At 38.5% G+C, this 16,007-nt stretch overlaps 1 protein-coding gene across 4 annotated transcripts in view; it reads left to right on the top strand.

Moving 5' to 3' along the window:
* The window catches only part of LOC128695708 (peptidyl-prolyl cis-trans isomerase FKBP4-like), a 127,340-nt gene that overhangs the window by 65,555 nt on the left and 45,778 nt on the right, over nucleotides 1-16,007 (top strand). For all 4 annotated transcript variants that reach the window (XM_070093297.1, XM_070093299.1, XM_070093300.1 and 1 more), the window contains 2 exons: nucleotides 12,500-12,740; nucleotides 15,190-15,359. In XM_070093297.1, the coding sequence (XP_069949398.1) occupies nucleotides 12,500-12,740; nucleotides 15,190-15,359 (411 nt within the window). The remainder of the gene's footprint in view (nucleotides 1-12,499; nucleotides 12,741-15,189; nucleotides 15,360-16,007) is intronic.

A 16,007-nucleotide genomic window follows, 5' to 3' on the forward strand; every position in this document is an offset into this window, starting at 1 on the left:
ATTGCCATTTTTATTTTCCTATTTCATTCTTTTGGAACATTAATTTGTGTATTTTATTATGTCATTTTCAATCTAGTTATATTCTTGTTCTTGTTAACAACTTATCTTAGACCTTAGTGCAATTGCAAGTGAGAGTCTTGTACCTTTTTAACTTGTATTCTTATATTATTAGTTTATACCTAGTTGTACTTTAGCTCATTCTAGCTCAGTACATAGACAACACCAAATTCATTATATTAGACCTTAGTGCAATTATAAGAGTGAGTCTGGTGCTATTTGTAATTTGTATTATTATAGTATTAGTTTATACCTAGTTGTACTTTAGCTCATTCTAGCACAACACATAGACAATTTCAACTTCATTATGTTTATTAGTGACTATACTCTATATGACCAAAGTGCTTCAGCTATATACTCATCCAACCTTCCCACTACTACAGATATCAGTATTAGAACTCACCGCACAATACAGGATATAAATAACCACTATTTAAACCTAAAAGATGAATGATCATGTTGACCCTGATCTAAACCTCCATAATCTAACACACAATCAAAACTTATTGGAAAGTAACTGCCTTTATTACACAGCATCACAAGCCAGCACTCCTAAACTGCTCAAAGTCTATCAGTTCTTAACTACAACATCAGGTCCTTAAGCAAACACTATGATGACCTCCTGGCACTCCTTGAGTCGCTAAAGACACCCTTCTCCTGCATTATTCTTACTGAGACCTGGCTTAAGCAGGACACAATAGATATCTACCCACTACCAGGATACACAGCAATCCACAACTGCAGACCATACCAAATTGGGGGTGGTATTGCAATCTGTTACTCTAACCAACTATCTTGTATTAGCACCACTTGCTTTAGTGATGAATATGGGGAATACATTTTTGGTAGTTTTACTGTAAAAAACCTTAAGACGCCTATAACAATCGGTGCCATTTACTGGATACCCCACACAAACATCCCAAATTTCAGTGAGAATCTAAAGGCACTAATAACAAACAGACAAATGAACAAGCACCACCTTCTCTTAGCTAGAGATTTCAATATCAGCCTTGGCCTACCAGATGATTAGCCTGTAACTGATTTCATCAACAATATGAACAACACACTTATCATACCAACAATAACTAAACCAACCAGGATGACTGAGACAAGTGCAACCATAATAGACCACATATGAACCAATATACTAGCCCCTCTTAAATCAGGGATAATCACAGACAGCACTACAGACCACTACCCTACCTTCCTCTTAACAAACATTAGTAAGCCATCACTCGAATACAACAAAGTTTCATTTAGACTCCATGACAAGGCCTCAATAAGGAATTTCACAGCAGACCTAGAGACTGTTGACTGGCCTACAGAATTCTCCAATGCCAATGGTATTGACGATTGGACAGACATTTTTCTTAACAAAATACTTAGACTATACAACAAACATTGTCCTATAAAAACGAAACAGATCACGAATAAACGGCTCGGTTACCCATGGCTAACCAGCAGCATTCTGAAATCCATTGATAAGAAACACCAATATGAAAAGCAATATAGACAAGGCTTAATGCACAAAGATATTCTTAAACAATATTCATCAGTTCTCACTAAATTAATAAAGAAAGCCAAACAACTGTACTACTCCATCAGATTCACTGACACAAGAGGAGATATAAAAAAGACCTGGAAAACACTTTCCCAGATTCTTGGGACCCACAAACTGAAAAAAAAAACAAGAATATTGTCCTAACCAAACCTAATGAAACACCACTGCATCCCACTGATACAGCTAACAAGATAAACGACTTCTTATCAAACATAGGATCTGATCTCGCCAGTAAAATCCCACGTACCAGCACCCGTGCCGGGGACTACCTAGATGGGAATTTTCCAAATTCCCTCTATCTTGTACCAACTGAGCCCACGGAAGTCACCGCAATTATCAAGTCACTCAAAAATAACTCTGGGAATCTGTCTCACGTCCCTCTATTATTGTACAAGCGAGCGGCCCATGTCCTTTCGCATGCTATTACATTACTTTTTAACAAGTCACTAGAAACTAGCACTTTCCCGACACTACTCAAGACAGCAAGGGCTTGCTGTCTTGAGTAGTGTCGGGAAAGCACATAAAGGTGGTGACCCTACAGATGTAAACAACTACAGTTTCATGATTAATCCGTTCCAGAGAGCCTGCCGAAAGTCGAAATTCACAAAACTCAAAACCATTTTACCCATAAGAAATAATGGAAATAAAATTAATCCGTTCCAGACACCCAAAAATATTAAAATAATTTTTTTTTTCTTTTTCAAATTAAATAAAGATTTACATAATGAAAACAATCAGAAATCAAGTACATGCATTTAAAAAAATAATAATATTACACTTACCTTTACTGAAGACTTCTGCGTGGATGGAAGACGGGAGGAGGGGATAGGAGGAAGGTGTGCACTATTTTTTGGAAGGAGAATCTTCCATTAGGACTTCAGGTATGAAGTCCTTATCTGGGGTTACTTCCTTTCTTCTTTTAATGCCACTGGGATCAACTTGAGAGTCACTGGACTCCTGTCGCACAAAATATCTGTCCAGAGAGGTCTGTTTCTGGCGTTTCTTTAACCCTTTGACTGTCGCAGGCCCCTTTCTGAAACTGTCATTCTATGTCGATAAATGTTTGAAAAAAAAAAATTCTTATGAAATGATAGAGAATCTTTTCCCGGTGGTAATGACACCAAAAGTTCAGAATTTGGTCGAAATCTCATATAATTACGCTCCCGCAAAGTTGGCGGTCTCGGCAACATATGCTTATTGGCGATTTCGCCGACTTTGAGCCCTGTTTTCAGCCAATTCCGTTGTTCCAGTTGACCAAACTCATAGCTATTTCTTTAGAACTCCATTTTATCTATCAACTGAGTACAAGAAACTGCCCATTTACCAATTTGAACTACCCAATATAGTGGTCAGAAATTGGCAATTTGGCCAATTTCACACAAAATAAAAAAGATGCCAATTTCAAAATAGGGTCCAGAATAAACAAGGTAGACATTCTTGGCACTAAAATAACATATCCTCTGTTCATTAGTCACATCTCTAGGCCCCTCTTATATTATTATTGCTTTCTATTTTAATTTTTTATTCATATAAAAAAATACAAAATTTACTGTTATGCAGACTACTGCATTTTTGTAAAAATGGTATAAATAATATCAGTGCACTAGTGAAAGAATATTAGACTCCCCAGTTGACGTGTATTGGATGTGTGGTGTGATTTGTTTACTCCTGAACATTGGTAAAAATCGAACATTTCCACTACTTCGAGCTCAGTTTCAAGGTCGTTTTCATCATCAAAGTAATGAAAATCATCTCTATTTCTGCAATATGTTTTCCATTTTATCAGCTAAGACCATGAAAACGCAAATACAACAATAAATACTATACGAAAATACACCTCAAAGTTGGCGCTTTAATCCAAAAAAACGATCAGAGTTTTTTTTTCTCATTATGGACTGTGTGCTGCAGGATTTTTTTATGTGGTGCACAGTGACCACACAGACCCATTCTCTCACATGTGGGCCTACCAGCTTTCTCTCGCTTGATTTGAAGCCGCTAAAATTATTGAGTATATATACTTCAGAAACAGTGGCGCGTAAGACGTATTTATATGGCGTAAACAGTCAAAGGGTTAAGATTTGTCTGAAGTGGGACACAACACTGTCATTGTACATGTTGCCAATACGGCCTGCAACAGCTTTGTTAGGGTGAAGTTCATCCATAAATGTTTGCACTTCAGTCCACTTTGCACAAATGTCCTTAATCTTTGAAGAAGGCACCTTCCTCCATCTCTATTCCTCCTCTGCAGCAGTTTCCTGAGCTGTGATCTGTTGCTGTTGCAGATGAGGCTCTTGCAGCTCTTCAGTGGTTAACTCTTCTCTGTGGTCCTCCACCAACTCTTCCACATCCTCACCACTCACCTCCAACCCCAGGGACATCCCCAGTGCCACAATAGTTTCCACAACTGGCATAGGCTCCTTAGGGTCAGCCACAAACCCTTCAAAATCCTCTCTTCTACACAATCTGGCCACAGATTTCTCCAAGCAGAGTTCTAAGTCCTGGAAGTCACTCCCTTCCAAGACTTACCTATAAGGTTTATGCAATGGAGGATATTAAAATGATCTTTCCAGAACTCTCTTAGGGTCAGTTCAGTGTCTGAGGTCACTTCAAGGCACTTTTGAAACACTGCTTTTGTGTAGAGTCTTTTGAAGTTTGAAGTGACCTGCTGGTCTATGGGCTGGAGGAGAGGAGTTGTATTAGGGGGCAAGAACTTCACCATGATGAAACTAAACTCCTCCACTATTTGCTCTTCCAAGTCTGGAGGATGAGCAGGAACATTGTCCATTACCAGGAGGCACTTGAGTGACAGTTTATTTTCCAGGAGGTATTTCTTCACACTGGGGCCAAACACTTCATTAAACCAGTCTAGGAAAATATCCCTTGTGACCCATGCCTTACTGTTAGCCTTCCACATCACACACAAATTACTCTTGGCAACACTGTATTTCTTGAACACTCTGGGATCTTCAGAGTGATACACCATTAAAGGCTTCACTTTAAAATCCCCACTAGCATTACTACAAAACATGAGAGTAAGCCTATCCTTCATAGGCTTGTGTCCTAGGAGTGCCGCTTCCTCCTGCGTGATGTAGGTCCTCTTTGGCATTTTCTTTCCAGAAGAGGCCTGTTTCGTCACAATTAAACACTTGTTGGGGTTTGAATTCTCCAGTGTCTACACACTCCTTAAACTCCTGTACAAACTTCTCAGCTGCAATTTTGTCAGAACTGGCAGCCTCACCATGCCTTATCACACTGTGAATGCCACTATGCTTCTTAAATCTCTCAAACCAACCTTTGCTGGCCTTAAAATCACAAACATCACTTGTTGCAGGTATTTTCTTTACGAGATCGTCATGCAACTGCCTTGCATTTTCACATATTATCGACTGCGTAACACTATCTCCTGCTAACTGTTTTTCGGTAATCCACACCAACAATAACCTCTCCACTTCTTCGAGGATTTGTGATCTCCTTTTTGTCAGCATATCCACCCCTTTTGCAACAATAGCACACTTTATTTCCTTTTGCCACGATCAAAGTGATGGATGAATGGGGTTTGCCATACATCCTGGCAAGCTCTGTAACATGCACTCCACTCTCATATTTTTCAATGATTTCCTTCTTGAATTCGATCGTGTTCCTCACTTTCTTTACCAAAGGGCTTGCACTAGCTTTCCTTGGGCCCATGGTGACTTATTTAGCAGTTGTAATCACAAAAAACAATGGATTATTACGTATGAACCCGCGGGGTGATGGTGTGCGCGGTGACGGGCGGACGGGTACTGGACGGTCGCCAAAACATGAGTTTAATCACAAAATTCAAGGTCAAATTTTAAAAAAAAAAAATTGCCGAAGGTCGAATTTCACGAAAGTCGATGCTGCCGAAACTCAAGGGTCCACTGTATAGGCCAATATCAAACTTACCATTGCTATCCAAAATCTTCGAGAAACTCGTGCACAGGAGACTATATTCATTTATAACAGCACAAAACATACTCAACCCCTGCCAGTTAGGATTCAGGAAAAATAAAAGCACTAATGATGCAATTGTAAAATGCTAGATCTGCTTTACACAGCATTGGAAAATAAGGAATATCCGCTACGAATTTTTATTGACCTAAAAAAAGCGTTTGACACAGTAGACCACGACATCCTACTCCACAAACATGACCATTATGGTATAAGAGGCCATGCGCTTGCATATTTCAAATCCCACCTTACTAATAGGTATCAGTATGTCACCATTAAAGACACAGCCTCATCAACACCGCCACTTGATACTAGAGTTCCACAGGGAAGTGTCCTTGGTCCCCTGCTCTTCCTCATTTACATTAACCCGTAAACGGTCCAAACGTATATATACGTTTTTTCAACATTTGAAAGTATGTAAAAAAAGTAGATCATCTTTTTGTTTTTTTACACTTGAAAATGTGTAAAAAAAACTTTGATCTACTTTTTTTTTTTGTTATATTTGAAAATATGTAAAAAAAATGTAGATCTACTTTTGTAGCACTACACATGTGAATGTAGATCTGCTTGGACCGTTTATGGGTTAATGATCTTCCAAACGTATCCCAACACCTGAAACCCATTCTCTTTGCTGACGACATGGCTTACGTCATCTCCCACCCTGATCTTGCCACCCTCAACACCATTGTCAACAAGGAGCTGCTCAAAATTCTGACTTGGATGACAGCCAATAAACTTACACTTAACACTGACAAAACCTACTACATTATGTTTGGTAGCAGAGCAGGTGTTGCCCAACTTAACATTAAGATCGACAACACTCTAATTGTCAGACATAATGAGGGCAAATTCCTAGGTCTATACCTCGACAACAACCTAAATTTCAGCACCCATATCCAACACATAACAAAAAAAGTATCCAAAACGGTGGGGATCCTCTCCAAGATAGGATATTACGTGCCGCAAACTTCCCTTCTCACACTATACCATTCACTCATTTATCCATACCTCACCTATGCTATTTGTGCTTGAAGATTAACTGCAGCAACACATCTAAAGCCAGTAATAACCCAAAAAAAAGCCGCAGTAAGAATAATCACTAAATCCCATCCCTGGCAACCCCCCCCCCCCCCACTCTTCATAGATCTAAACTTACTCCCTGTTCAGAACATCCACACTTACTACTGTGCAATCTACATCTACAGGACCTTAAATTCCAATATTAACCTTGACCTAAAATGCTTTCTTGATAGTTGTGACAGGACCCACAGGCATAACACCAGACACAAACATCTCTATGACATTCCCCGTGTCCGACTAAACCTTTACAAAAATTCAATGTGTGTCAAAGAGCCTAAAATCTGGAACACCCTACCTGAAAACTCTAGAACTGCAGAAACATTCGTCACTTTCAAAACTACCAATAGAAAACATCTTATCTCCCTGATACTCCCCATCAACTAACTACATGTAAACCACCTGGTGGTTCACACTTACACTCACTCACCCATTGACTATAAACACAGAAATACGAATCTTAATTTTAAAATAATCAGTCCTAACTAGTCATAATTTTGCCTATGATACTCCAATATAGACACTATGTATTGTGCCAAAACAAAAGCATTCACATTGCTAAACTCACAAACTATAATGTAGTCACTTAGCCTTAATACCATAATCTGTAATAATTTAATGTTTAGAATTAATCGAAGTCTGCCCAAAATGCCTAGCCATTCTAGGTGTCCTAGTGGCCCCCTCTGTAATTAATATTTTAAAACATGTAAACCACACAGTATTCAAAATCTGTAAACCCCGCATTGTAATCCTTATAGAGAATAAACTTGATTGATTGATTGATTATTCCCCTGTTGTCTTTCTACCCACTTCTCTCTCCACCCATTTCTTTTCTCTCCTCCACCTCATCTCTCTTTCTCCTCCTCCTTTTGCTATGGGATTACAGTGTAGTTATGAGTATCTTTTTGTATGGTGGTCCATCTTTAAATAAATTATTATTATTATTTTTGTTTCCCAGTGGTTGTAGCACACTATCATTGGAAACCATTACAACCATATGCAACTCTGTTTTAAAGAAATACAGTACTTTCTGTGTTTCTGTTTTTATCCACTTTTCTTGTAATTTATAGTTTTTAAATGGCATCTTGTTCTCCATGTTGTTAGTTACTAAAAGTCTTTCCTATTTTTTTTTTTTTTTTTTTTTTTTTTTTTTTTTTTTTTTTTTTTTTTTTTTTTTTTTTTTACTATTCCTATTACAGCTTTCTCCTACCAGTTTGGAGGCAGTCATCCCAATAGCTGAGATGTTTTCAAGTCCTATGCCTTTATCAGGGAGGGGTGTGTGAGGCAGTAGGTAAAATATAAAGGGGTAAAGCAGCTGGGATTGATAGGATCAAGACAAATGTTAACAGCAGGTGAGGATATAGTTTTGGTGTGGTTGGTACTTTCGTTCAGTAACTGTATAAAAGAGGGGAAGGTACCTAGGGATAGGCAAAGATTGTGCATGGTTCCTTTGTATAAAGGAAAGGGAAATGAAAGAGATAGTAAAAATTATGGGAGAATAAACCTGTTGAGTATACCAAGTAAAGTGTAAGGTAGAGTCATTATTTGAAAGAACTAAAGGTAAGACAGAGAGCAAGATTGCAGATAAACAAAGAGGCTTTAGAAATGCTAGGGGATGTGTAGACCAAGTATTTACATTGAAGCATGTAAGTGAACAGTATTAGATAAAGGTAAGGAAGTTTTCTTGGCATTTATGGATTTAGAAAAAACATATGATATAGTGGATACCTGGAGAGGGTTTCAGGGGTCAATGCCCCTGTGATCTGATCTGTGACCAAGCCTTAGAGAAGCAGTGTGGCAGACGTTGCAAGTGTATGGAATAAGTGGTAGGCTACTGAAAGCAGTTAAGACTTTGAGGATAGTGAGGTTCAGGTTAGAGTATGTAGGAGAGAGGGAGATTGTTTTCCAGTAAAAGTAGGCCTTAGACAAGGATATGTGATATCAACACAGTTCTTTCTTTCATCACACCGGCCGTATCCCACCGAGGCGGGGTGGCCCAAAAGGAAAAACGAAAGTTTCTCCTTTCAAATTTAGTAATATATGTCGTGTGGGTTTTTCGATACGTGGATGGGGTAAGAATACTTACGTAGGCTGGTAGTACGTATAATATATATCGGGAAGTATGAGAAGCGCTAACAGCCGACCTGCCTCTCTCTGCTCCCTATCTTGACTGACCCATGAGTGCCTACGGGTGAGGGTGTTTGAAATCCTGCTATGGTCAGCAGCAATATGAATACAGTCAATGATTCACACAGACGGTTGGTAGTGAGTCATCTACTGGTACACTGGTTACTGGTAACTGGTTACTAGGAACTGGTACTACTACTGAGAGCTCAGCGACGCTAATGTATGTCGTCCCGACATACAACTAATACAAACTAGAGATGGCAGGTGTATGGCTTGGGCTGATTCTATACAATGTCAAAGTACACAACAATTGAACATTATAACATACATAAGTAGAACATTGGAATGGAAGCTTACGTAACTGAAACTGTAATGCAATACAAGGTATAATATAGCACAACTCATCGAATGAAACTCAACGTTGAGATTACACAATAGAAGTTATAAAAAAAATTTGATCGATCGATCTGTATTCATGTGATCTACAGATTCTGAGGAAGGAATATATACAAAGAAAGAAGTGTTTAACAGAAAGGCAGATTCGGTGCACTCAAATCTAGACTGTTAATTCTCAGAATTCAGAGAGAACGTGAACACAAAAAAAAAAAATTCTTGAATACTGATAAGTTGATACTGTAATTATTCATCTATACAGGTTATTTACATTTAACCCTAACTCTGCTAGGGTGAGATTGACATGTGCAGAATGGGTGTCATCTCTGGGAGGATCAAACTCTGTAGCACTGGCTAACTCATGCTGTATTTGAGGCAAATCTGAATTGGTAGTTACAAATGATACTTGAGGATTTCTCAATACCTGTCGTGTACATAGGGAATAACGACATTCAGGTTGATCGACTGACTGAGTATCAGAGGTAGAGAGTACAGGATCAGGAGGATTGTCAGAGTCTGTCACATTAGTCTGGGTTGGAACATCATTATCATCACATACTAACTTCATATGATCTAAATGCGATTCTTTATACTGACCAGTACTAATTTCTCTAACCTTATACTTATTACCAGTGATATGTTCAACTACTCGATAAGGACCAACAAACTTTTGATCAAGCTTAGGCATTGCAGACGTTTTGTTAAAGTTAGTCAGCATAACTCTCGAACCTACTTTGATTTTGGATGGCTTTGCTTGAGTGCTTGCGACTCTTGTAAATTCTGCTGTTGATTTATAAAGTGTTTCACGGATTCTTCTAAAAACACTTTGAGCTAAGCTGGTACGAGTTGCTATGAAATCATCAGGGTTGTAATTTGGTTTCAGATTAGAATATAACAACTCATAAGGCAAACGTTTATCTACACCATACAATGCATAATGTGGAGTGTCACCTATAGAAACATTGTAAGCAGAATTTATAGCACACTGCACATCAGGTATAACTTCATCCCAAGTTTCACTGTTGGGATTGAGAGTGGCTCTCAAGACATCAAGTACTTTCTTATTGGTTTGTTCCGCTAACCCATTGCTGGCAGGATGATGAGGAACAATGGTGGATTTAGAGATCTTGTACAGGTGCACAAATTTTCAAGAATCTCATTACAGAATTCACCTCCATTATCTGTTACTAGGGACTTAGGGGTGGTATGCCTGCAGATAATGCGTTCTTTAAACGCTTTAGCTACTGTCTCGGCAGTCTTATCTGCAATAGGAACTAACTCACAATATCTGGTGAAATGATCTACCATAACACACAGATGTTTGTTGCCCTGGAGGGAACATTGGAAATTAGTTAACAAATCTAGCGCAACTCTTTCCCAAGGTTCGCTAGTGGTTGGATACACTTGGATTGGATTAGGACCATTAGCATTACCTTTATGTTGCATGCAGACACTACATTTCTTAACATACTCAGAAATATCAGTTGCCATACGAGGCCAAAAGTATTTCAATCTGGCTTGTTTTACTGAACGATCCATACCAGGGTGCGCAACACCTGGTACATCGTGAACTAGCTGTAAGGCTACATTCACTAGTGACTGTGGAATTACTAACTGGTAAACTCTTCTGCTAGGAGTACCCAACTCGGCTGTTCGATACAGTAATTCTTGGTTCATGACAAAGTCACTGATGGGTGCTGGTGGCTTCACAGTCAGAATAAGATCTTCCTGGAGCAGGAATCGAATCACACCAGACCACATGGGATCTGTTCGTTGAGCATTCTTTACATCCTCAGCACTAAATGGAGGGTCTGCAGTTACGATACTAACATGTCGCGATAAGGGATCTGCGACTACATTTGACTTGCCAGGTAAGTGTTCAAAGGTCGGATTGAACTCTTGGATAGTCAAGGTCCATCTGGCTAACCGTCCAGTAGGTTGTTTGTTCTAGAATAAAGGTATCAGTGGAGCGTGGTCTGTCAAGACATGAACAGAGTACTGATAAATAATGTCTCGGAAGTGCTTTAAAGACCATACGATTGCTAAAGCTTCTTGCTCAGTTACTGTATAATTACGTTCAGCCTTCGTAAGGACTCGGCTAGCAAATGCAACTGCGTTGTACTTGCCATCAGTCTTCTGAGCTAGTGGCCGTATCCCACCGAGGCGGGGTGGCCCAAAAGGAAAAACGAAAGTTTCTCCTTTCAAATTTAGTAATATATACAGGAGAAGGGGTTACTAGCCCCTTGCTCCCGGCATTTTAGTCGCCTCTTACAACACGCATAGCTTACGGAGGAAGAATTCTGTTCCACTTCCCCATGGAGATAAGAGGAAATAAACAAGAACAAGAACTAGAAAGAAAATAGAAGAAAACCCAGAGGGGTATGTATATATACGCTTGTACATGTATGTGTAGTGTGACCTAAGTGTAAGTAGAAGTAGCAAGACGTACCTGAAATCTTGCATGTTCATGAGACAGAAAAAAGGACACCAGCAATCCTACCATCATGTAAAACAATTACAGGTTTTCGTTTTATACTCACTTGGCAAGACGGTAGTACCTCCCTGGGTGGTTGATCACCACAGTTATTTCAACATATTAATGGATGGGGTTGTAAAAGAAGTGAACACTAGTTTGTTGGGGAGAAGTGTGGGACCAAAATATACAGAATATAAATACAAAGTGAGAATTGTCACAGATACTTTTTTCTGAAGTCACTGTGCTTTCTGGAGATTCTAAAAAAAGTTGCAAAAGTTTGTGGATGAATTTGGGAGGGTATGTAAAAGAAGGAAATTGAAAGTGAACAAATGAAAGAGCAAGGGCATCTGGACTGTAGTATTGGCATTCCTCTGGCAAGACAGTGATAGAATGAGTAATAGTGAAAGCATTTCTTCTTTTTTTGTTTCACCCTGCCTCGGTGGGAAATGGTCAGTTTAAAAAAAATTATACACCTAATAGCTGAAAATTCCATGGGGTGACTGTCATGCTTAACAAGTTTTGCCTCCTTCCTTCTTTAGTGAGCTTTAAAAGCATCTTAGGAAGAGGGGGAGGAAAGGGGAAAGAGTGAAGAAGATGGTGGCAAATGTCAAAACTACCTATAAAATTGTTTGTTTATGATGCCGAAATATTCCAGAATACGTACTTTGATTGCAAGGTGATAAAAGTATGTTTATTCTTTTCAAAAATTGCCTTCTGAATTGCTGTGCTCTTGTAAATACTGCATATGACCATTAATATCCTATGGAAATCAATATTTTACTTGCATTGAAAAGTGAGGCTATTGTAATGTTTGTACTATTTAATACTTTCATTCACAGTATGCATTTGGCTCTGCGGGGAATATAGCCATTGGTGTTCCTCCTGGTGTTTCCTTAGAATATGAGGTCGAATTGAGAAACTTTGAAAAGGCTAAGGAGTCTTGGGAGATGGATCAGGAAGAGAAAATTGAACAGGCCAAGGCATGCAAAGATCGAGGAACCACTTTCTTCAAAGAAGAGAAATATCGACTAGCAGTAAAACAATACAAAAAAATAATTGACCTTTTGCAGTATGATAATGGTGAGTGTGATGACAGTGTATTGACCATTATTCACTATCAAATAAAAGGATGTATAAACCATAGAAAAAAATCAGTGATAACAGTATGAAAAATTCTAGGCAGTGAAAAATTGTATATCATGTTGGAGGGAAGGTATTAGAGAATGTGAATGCCTTTTAGATATTTAAGAGTAGAAATGTTGGTAGATGAGTATATAAGATGATGTGAATCATAGAATAGATGAGGGATTATCAGTTAGGTGGACTTAGAGTCCTGGAGGTGGGGCATACAGTGCCTACACTCTGAAGGACTGGTGGGGATTCTGCAGCTCACAGAGAGAGGGCCATGTGAATTATGATGTCTGAGCACTTCTGGCAAGACATCTATAGAATGAATGAGAGTGAATGTGATTTTTTTCCTTTCTTCACTACTTTGATGGAAAATGGCCAGTGTCATAAATAAAATGAAATAAAATGATAAGGAACAAGACACTGATTGCAGAGAAGTGTGTAGGTATTTTTCACCATAGATTAGCTTTATCAAGTGCATAAAATACAACAGAAAATTATATCTTGTATAATACATTGAAGTTGACTCTTCAGGTGCTGAGTGGGTGAGGTTTGAGAAGCAGGTATGCACTATAACAGTCCTACCAGCTCGTGCTAGCTTTGTTTCTTTTGTTCTAACATAGTGTGAGCTATGGGTATAGATAAAGTAGATGTGCTGTACCACAATTTTGTTTGTGCTAGCTTAATCGAAGAACGTACCACTATTTTGTTTCTGTCTAGTTAAGTGGAAGAGGATGCAAGGCATCTTTATTTGATCCTGTCATTTTCTTCAAGTAATAGGGTTGTCCTAATCCAGGCCATGAGATGGGAGTGGGTGTCATGATGCTGAACATAAGAATTGATTAAGTTGTAGACCCTACAGGCATCTTTATGCTTCTGCAATTTTATTGGGACACTTCTGGTAGTTTTCTCAAACAGACATGGTCACACCCTCCATTTGGTGTACTGTAAACTCCCACATCTTTCAGTTCCATGTTAGTTGTGAGTCCAATCCATAACTTGACAAGGACTCCCATGAGACATAATCATATAATGAAGCTTAAGAATTAACCAGTTTGAGCTATATATTTGTTCAATGGGTGCAATTATATTGCCTCAAGCAGTTGCAAGGTAGGTTCACTCACTACAAATACTTTTTTCTAACACATTGGCTGTCATTGGCCAAGACAATGTGACTTGAAAAAGAAGAAACTCTTTCACCCTCGTTCAATCACTTGTCTTTTCAGAAACATTCTAACATCACAACTCAGATGACCCTCTGAACTGCAACATCCCCACCCCATGCTATATATTTTGTGTGGGAAATTATATTTTAGATCAAGGCATTATTCTTTGATGACCTACATAATATTCATTAACCCTTTCTTTTCTTATGTAGTCCTGCTATTGATGCCAGTGTTACTCATGTAGATCTACATTTTAAGCATTCTTAAATATGCTGTGACTGATAATTTAGGCCTAGACAAGAGAGAGTGGATTTGTGCAGTATGTGCACAGTATAAAAAAGAATCCTGCCTCATGCAGTACATGATGGGAAAAGAGCAAACTTGTGACCTTGTGTTTTGATTAAAATAGTGAATTTGAGGTGTTTTCTAGGATGATTTTTATAATTTTATTGACTGTTTCTTGGTAACAATTTGCCATTCACAGCTTATCTGGGGAAGCTGAGCCCGCAACATAGATCTGCGTAAGTGATCCTGGCATCAGTAATGTTGATCTACGGATGAGAGTGAAAGGGTTAAGTGGGAATTTGTTGTATTTTATGTAAAATTAGCCAAATTACCACTGCACTTTATAGGATAGTTCTGATAGTTGAATGAGCAGTTTCTTGACCTAAGTCAATAGAATGGAAGGCATGCTAGCAAAATACAGTAGCTAGGAATTTGGTTGAACTGAGATGCAGAATGTACTTAAAAATAGGACTCAATGTAGGCAAAATCGTCAGTGTCTAAATTGCACCCGGACCACCAACTTTATGCCTGCCTAATTCCATAACTTTTTCATCAAGCTAAACATTTTAGGTGTCATTATCTGCAGAAAAACATTCTCAGTCATTTCAGAAGAAAAAATTATTTTATTTTTTGAAAAATTGTGAGGCTCGGCACTTTTAATTTTGGAAGTTGCGACAGTGAAAGGGATAATGTGCAAGTCCTGGAAAAGTTTACAAGTAAAGTATACAAATGCTGTTGGTATAATTTGAAATTTAGAATTCCAAGGAATAAAATGCTATTTAAGAAGATAAAAATATTTTGACAGATTTTGTCTTAAATTACCTTCCTTATTGGATAAATATTTAGTGATTAACCATTGCAGCACAGCTGCATGTCATGAATATTTTGTAATACTACATTACTTAGAAAATTTTATAGACTACCATACTTTAAATTTTGTCTTATTACAGGTTTGGATGATGAAAAAAAAGCTGAAAGTCATATGCTTTTACTTGCTGGGTATTTGAATCTTGCAATGGCATATTTGAAGCTTAACGACAATCCTCGTGCACGAGAACATTCTACTAAGGCCCTTGAGATGGATAACAAAAATGTCAAAGCTTACTTTAGAAGAGGCCAGGTATGTTCTTTTAACAAGTATACACCATCATATGACCCAGATTCTGCAACAGATGAGATTTTTCTAAAATCATTAATAAATATAAATAAAAGGGATGGAGGTATGACATAGCCTTGACAAGTGCAAACCGCTGTCAGTTAAAAAACTGCAAATGTGTCACCACTGAAATTGGTAGAAATCTTCTTTCTTTCAACACACCGGCCGTATCCCACCGAGGCGGGGTGGCCCAAAAGAAAAAACCAAAGTTTCTCCTTTCAAATTTAGTAATATATACAGGAGAAGGGGTTACTAGCCCCTTGCTCCCGGCATTTTAGTCGCCTCTTACAACACGCATGGCCTACGGAGGAAGAATTCTGTTCCACTTCCCCATGGAGATAAGAGGAAATAAACAAGAACAAGAACTAGAAAGAAAATAGAAGAAAACCCAGAGGGGTATGTATATATACACTTGTACATGTATGTGTAGTGTGACCTGAGTGTAAGTAGAAGTAGCAAGAGGTACCTGAAATTTTGCATGTTCATGAGACAGAAAAAAGGACACCAGCAATCCTACCATCATGTAAAACAATTACAGGCTTTCGTTTTACACTCACTTGGCAGGACGGTAGTACCTCCCTGGGCGGTTGCTGTCTACCAACCTACTATTGG

Source organism: Cherax quadricarinatus, chromosome 42, assembly GCF_038502225.1.
Source record: "Cherax quadricarinatus isolate ZL_2023a chromosome 42, ASM3850222v1, whole genome shotgun sequence".
In the NCBI taxonomy this organism is placed as follows: Eukaryota; Metazoa; Arthropoda; class Malacostraca; order Decapoda; family Parastacidae; genus Cherax; species Cherax quadricarinatus.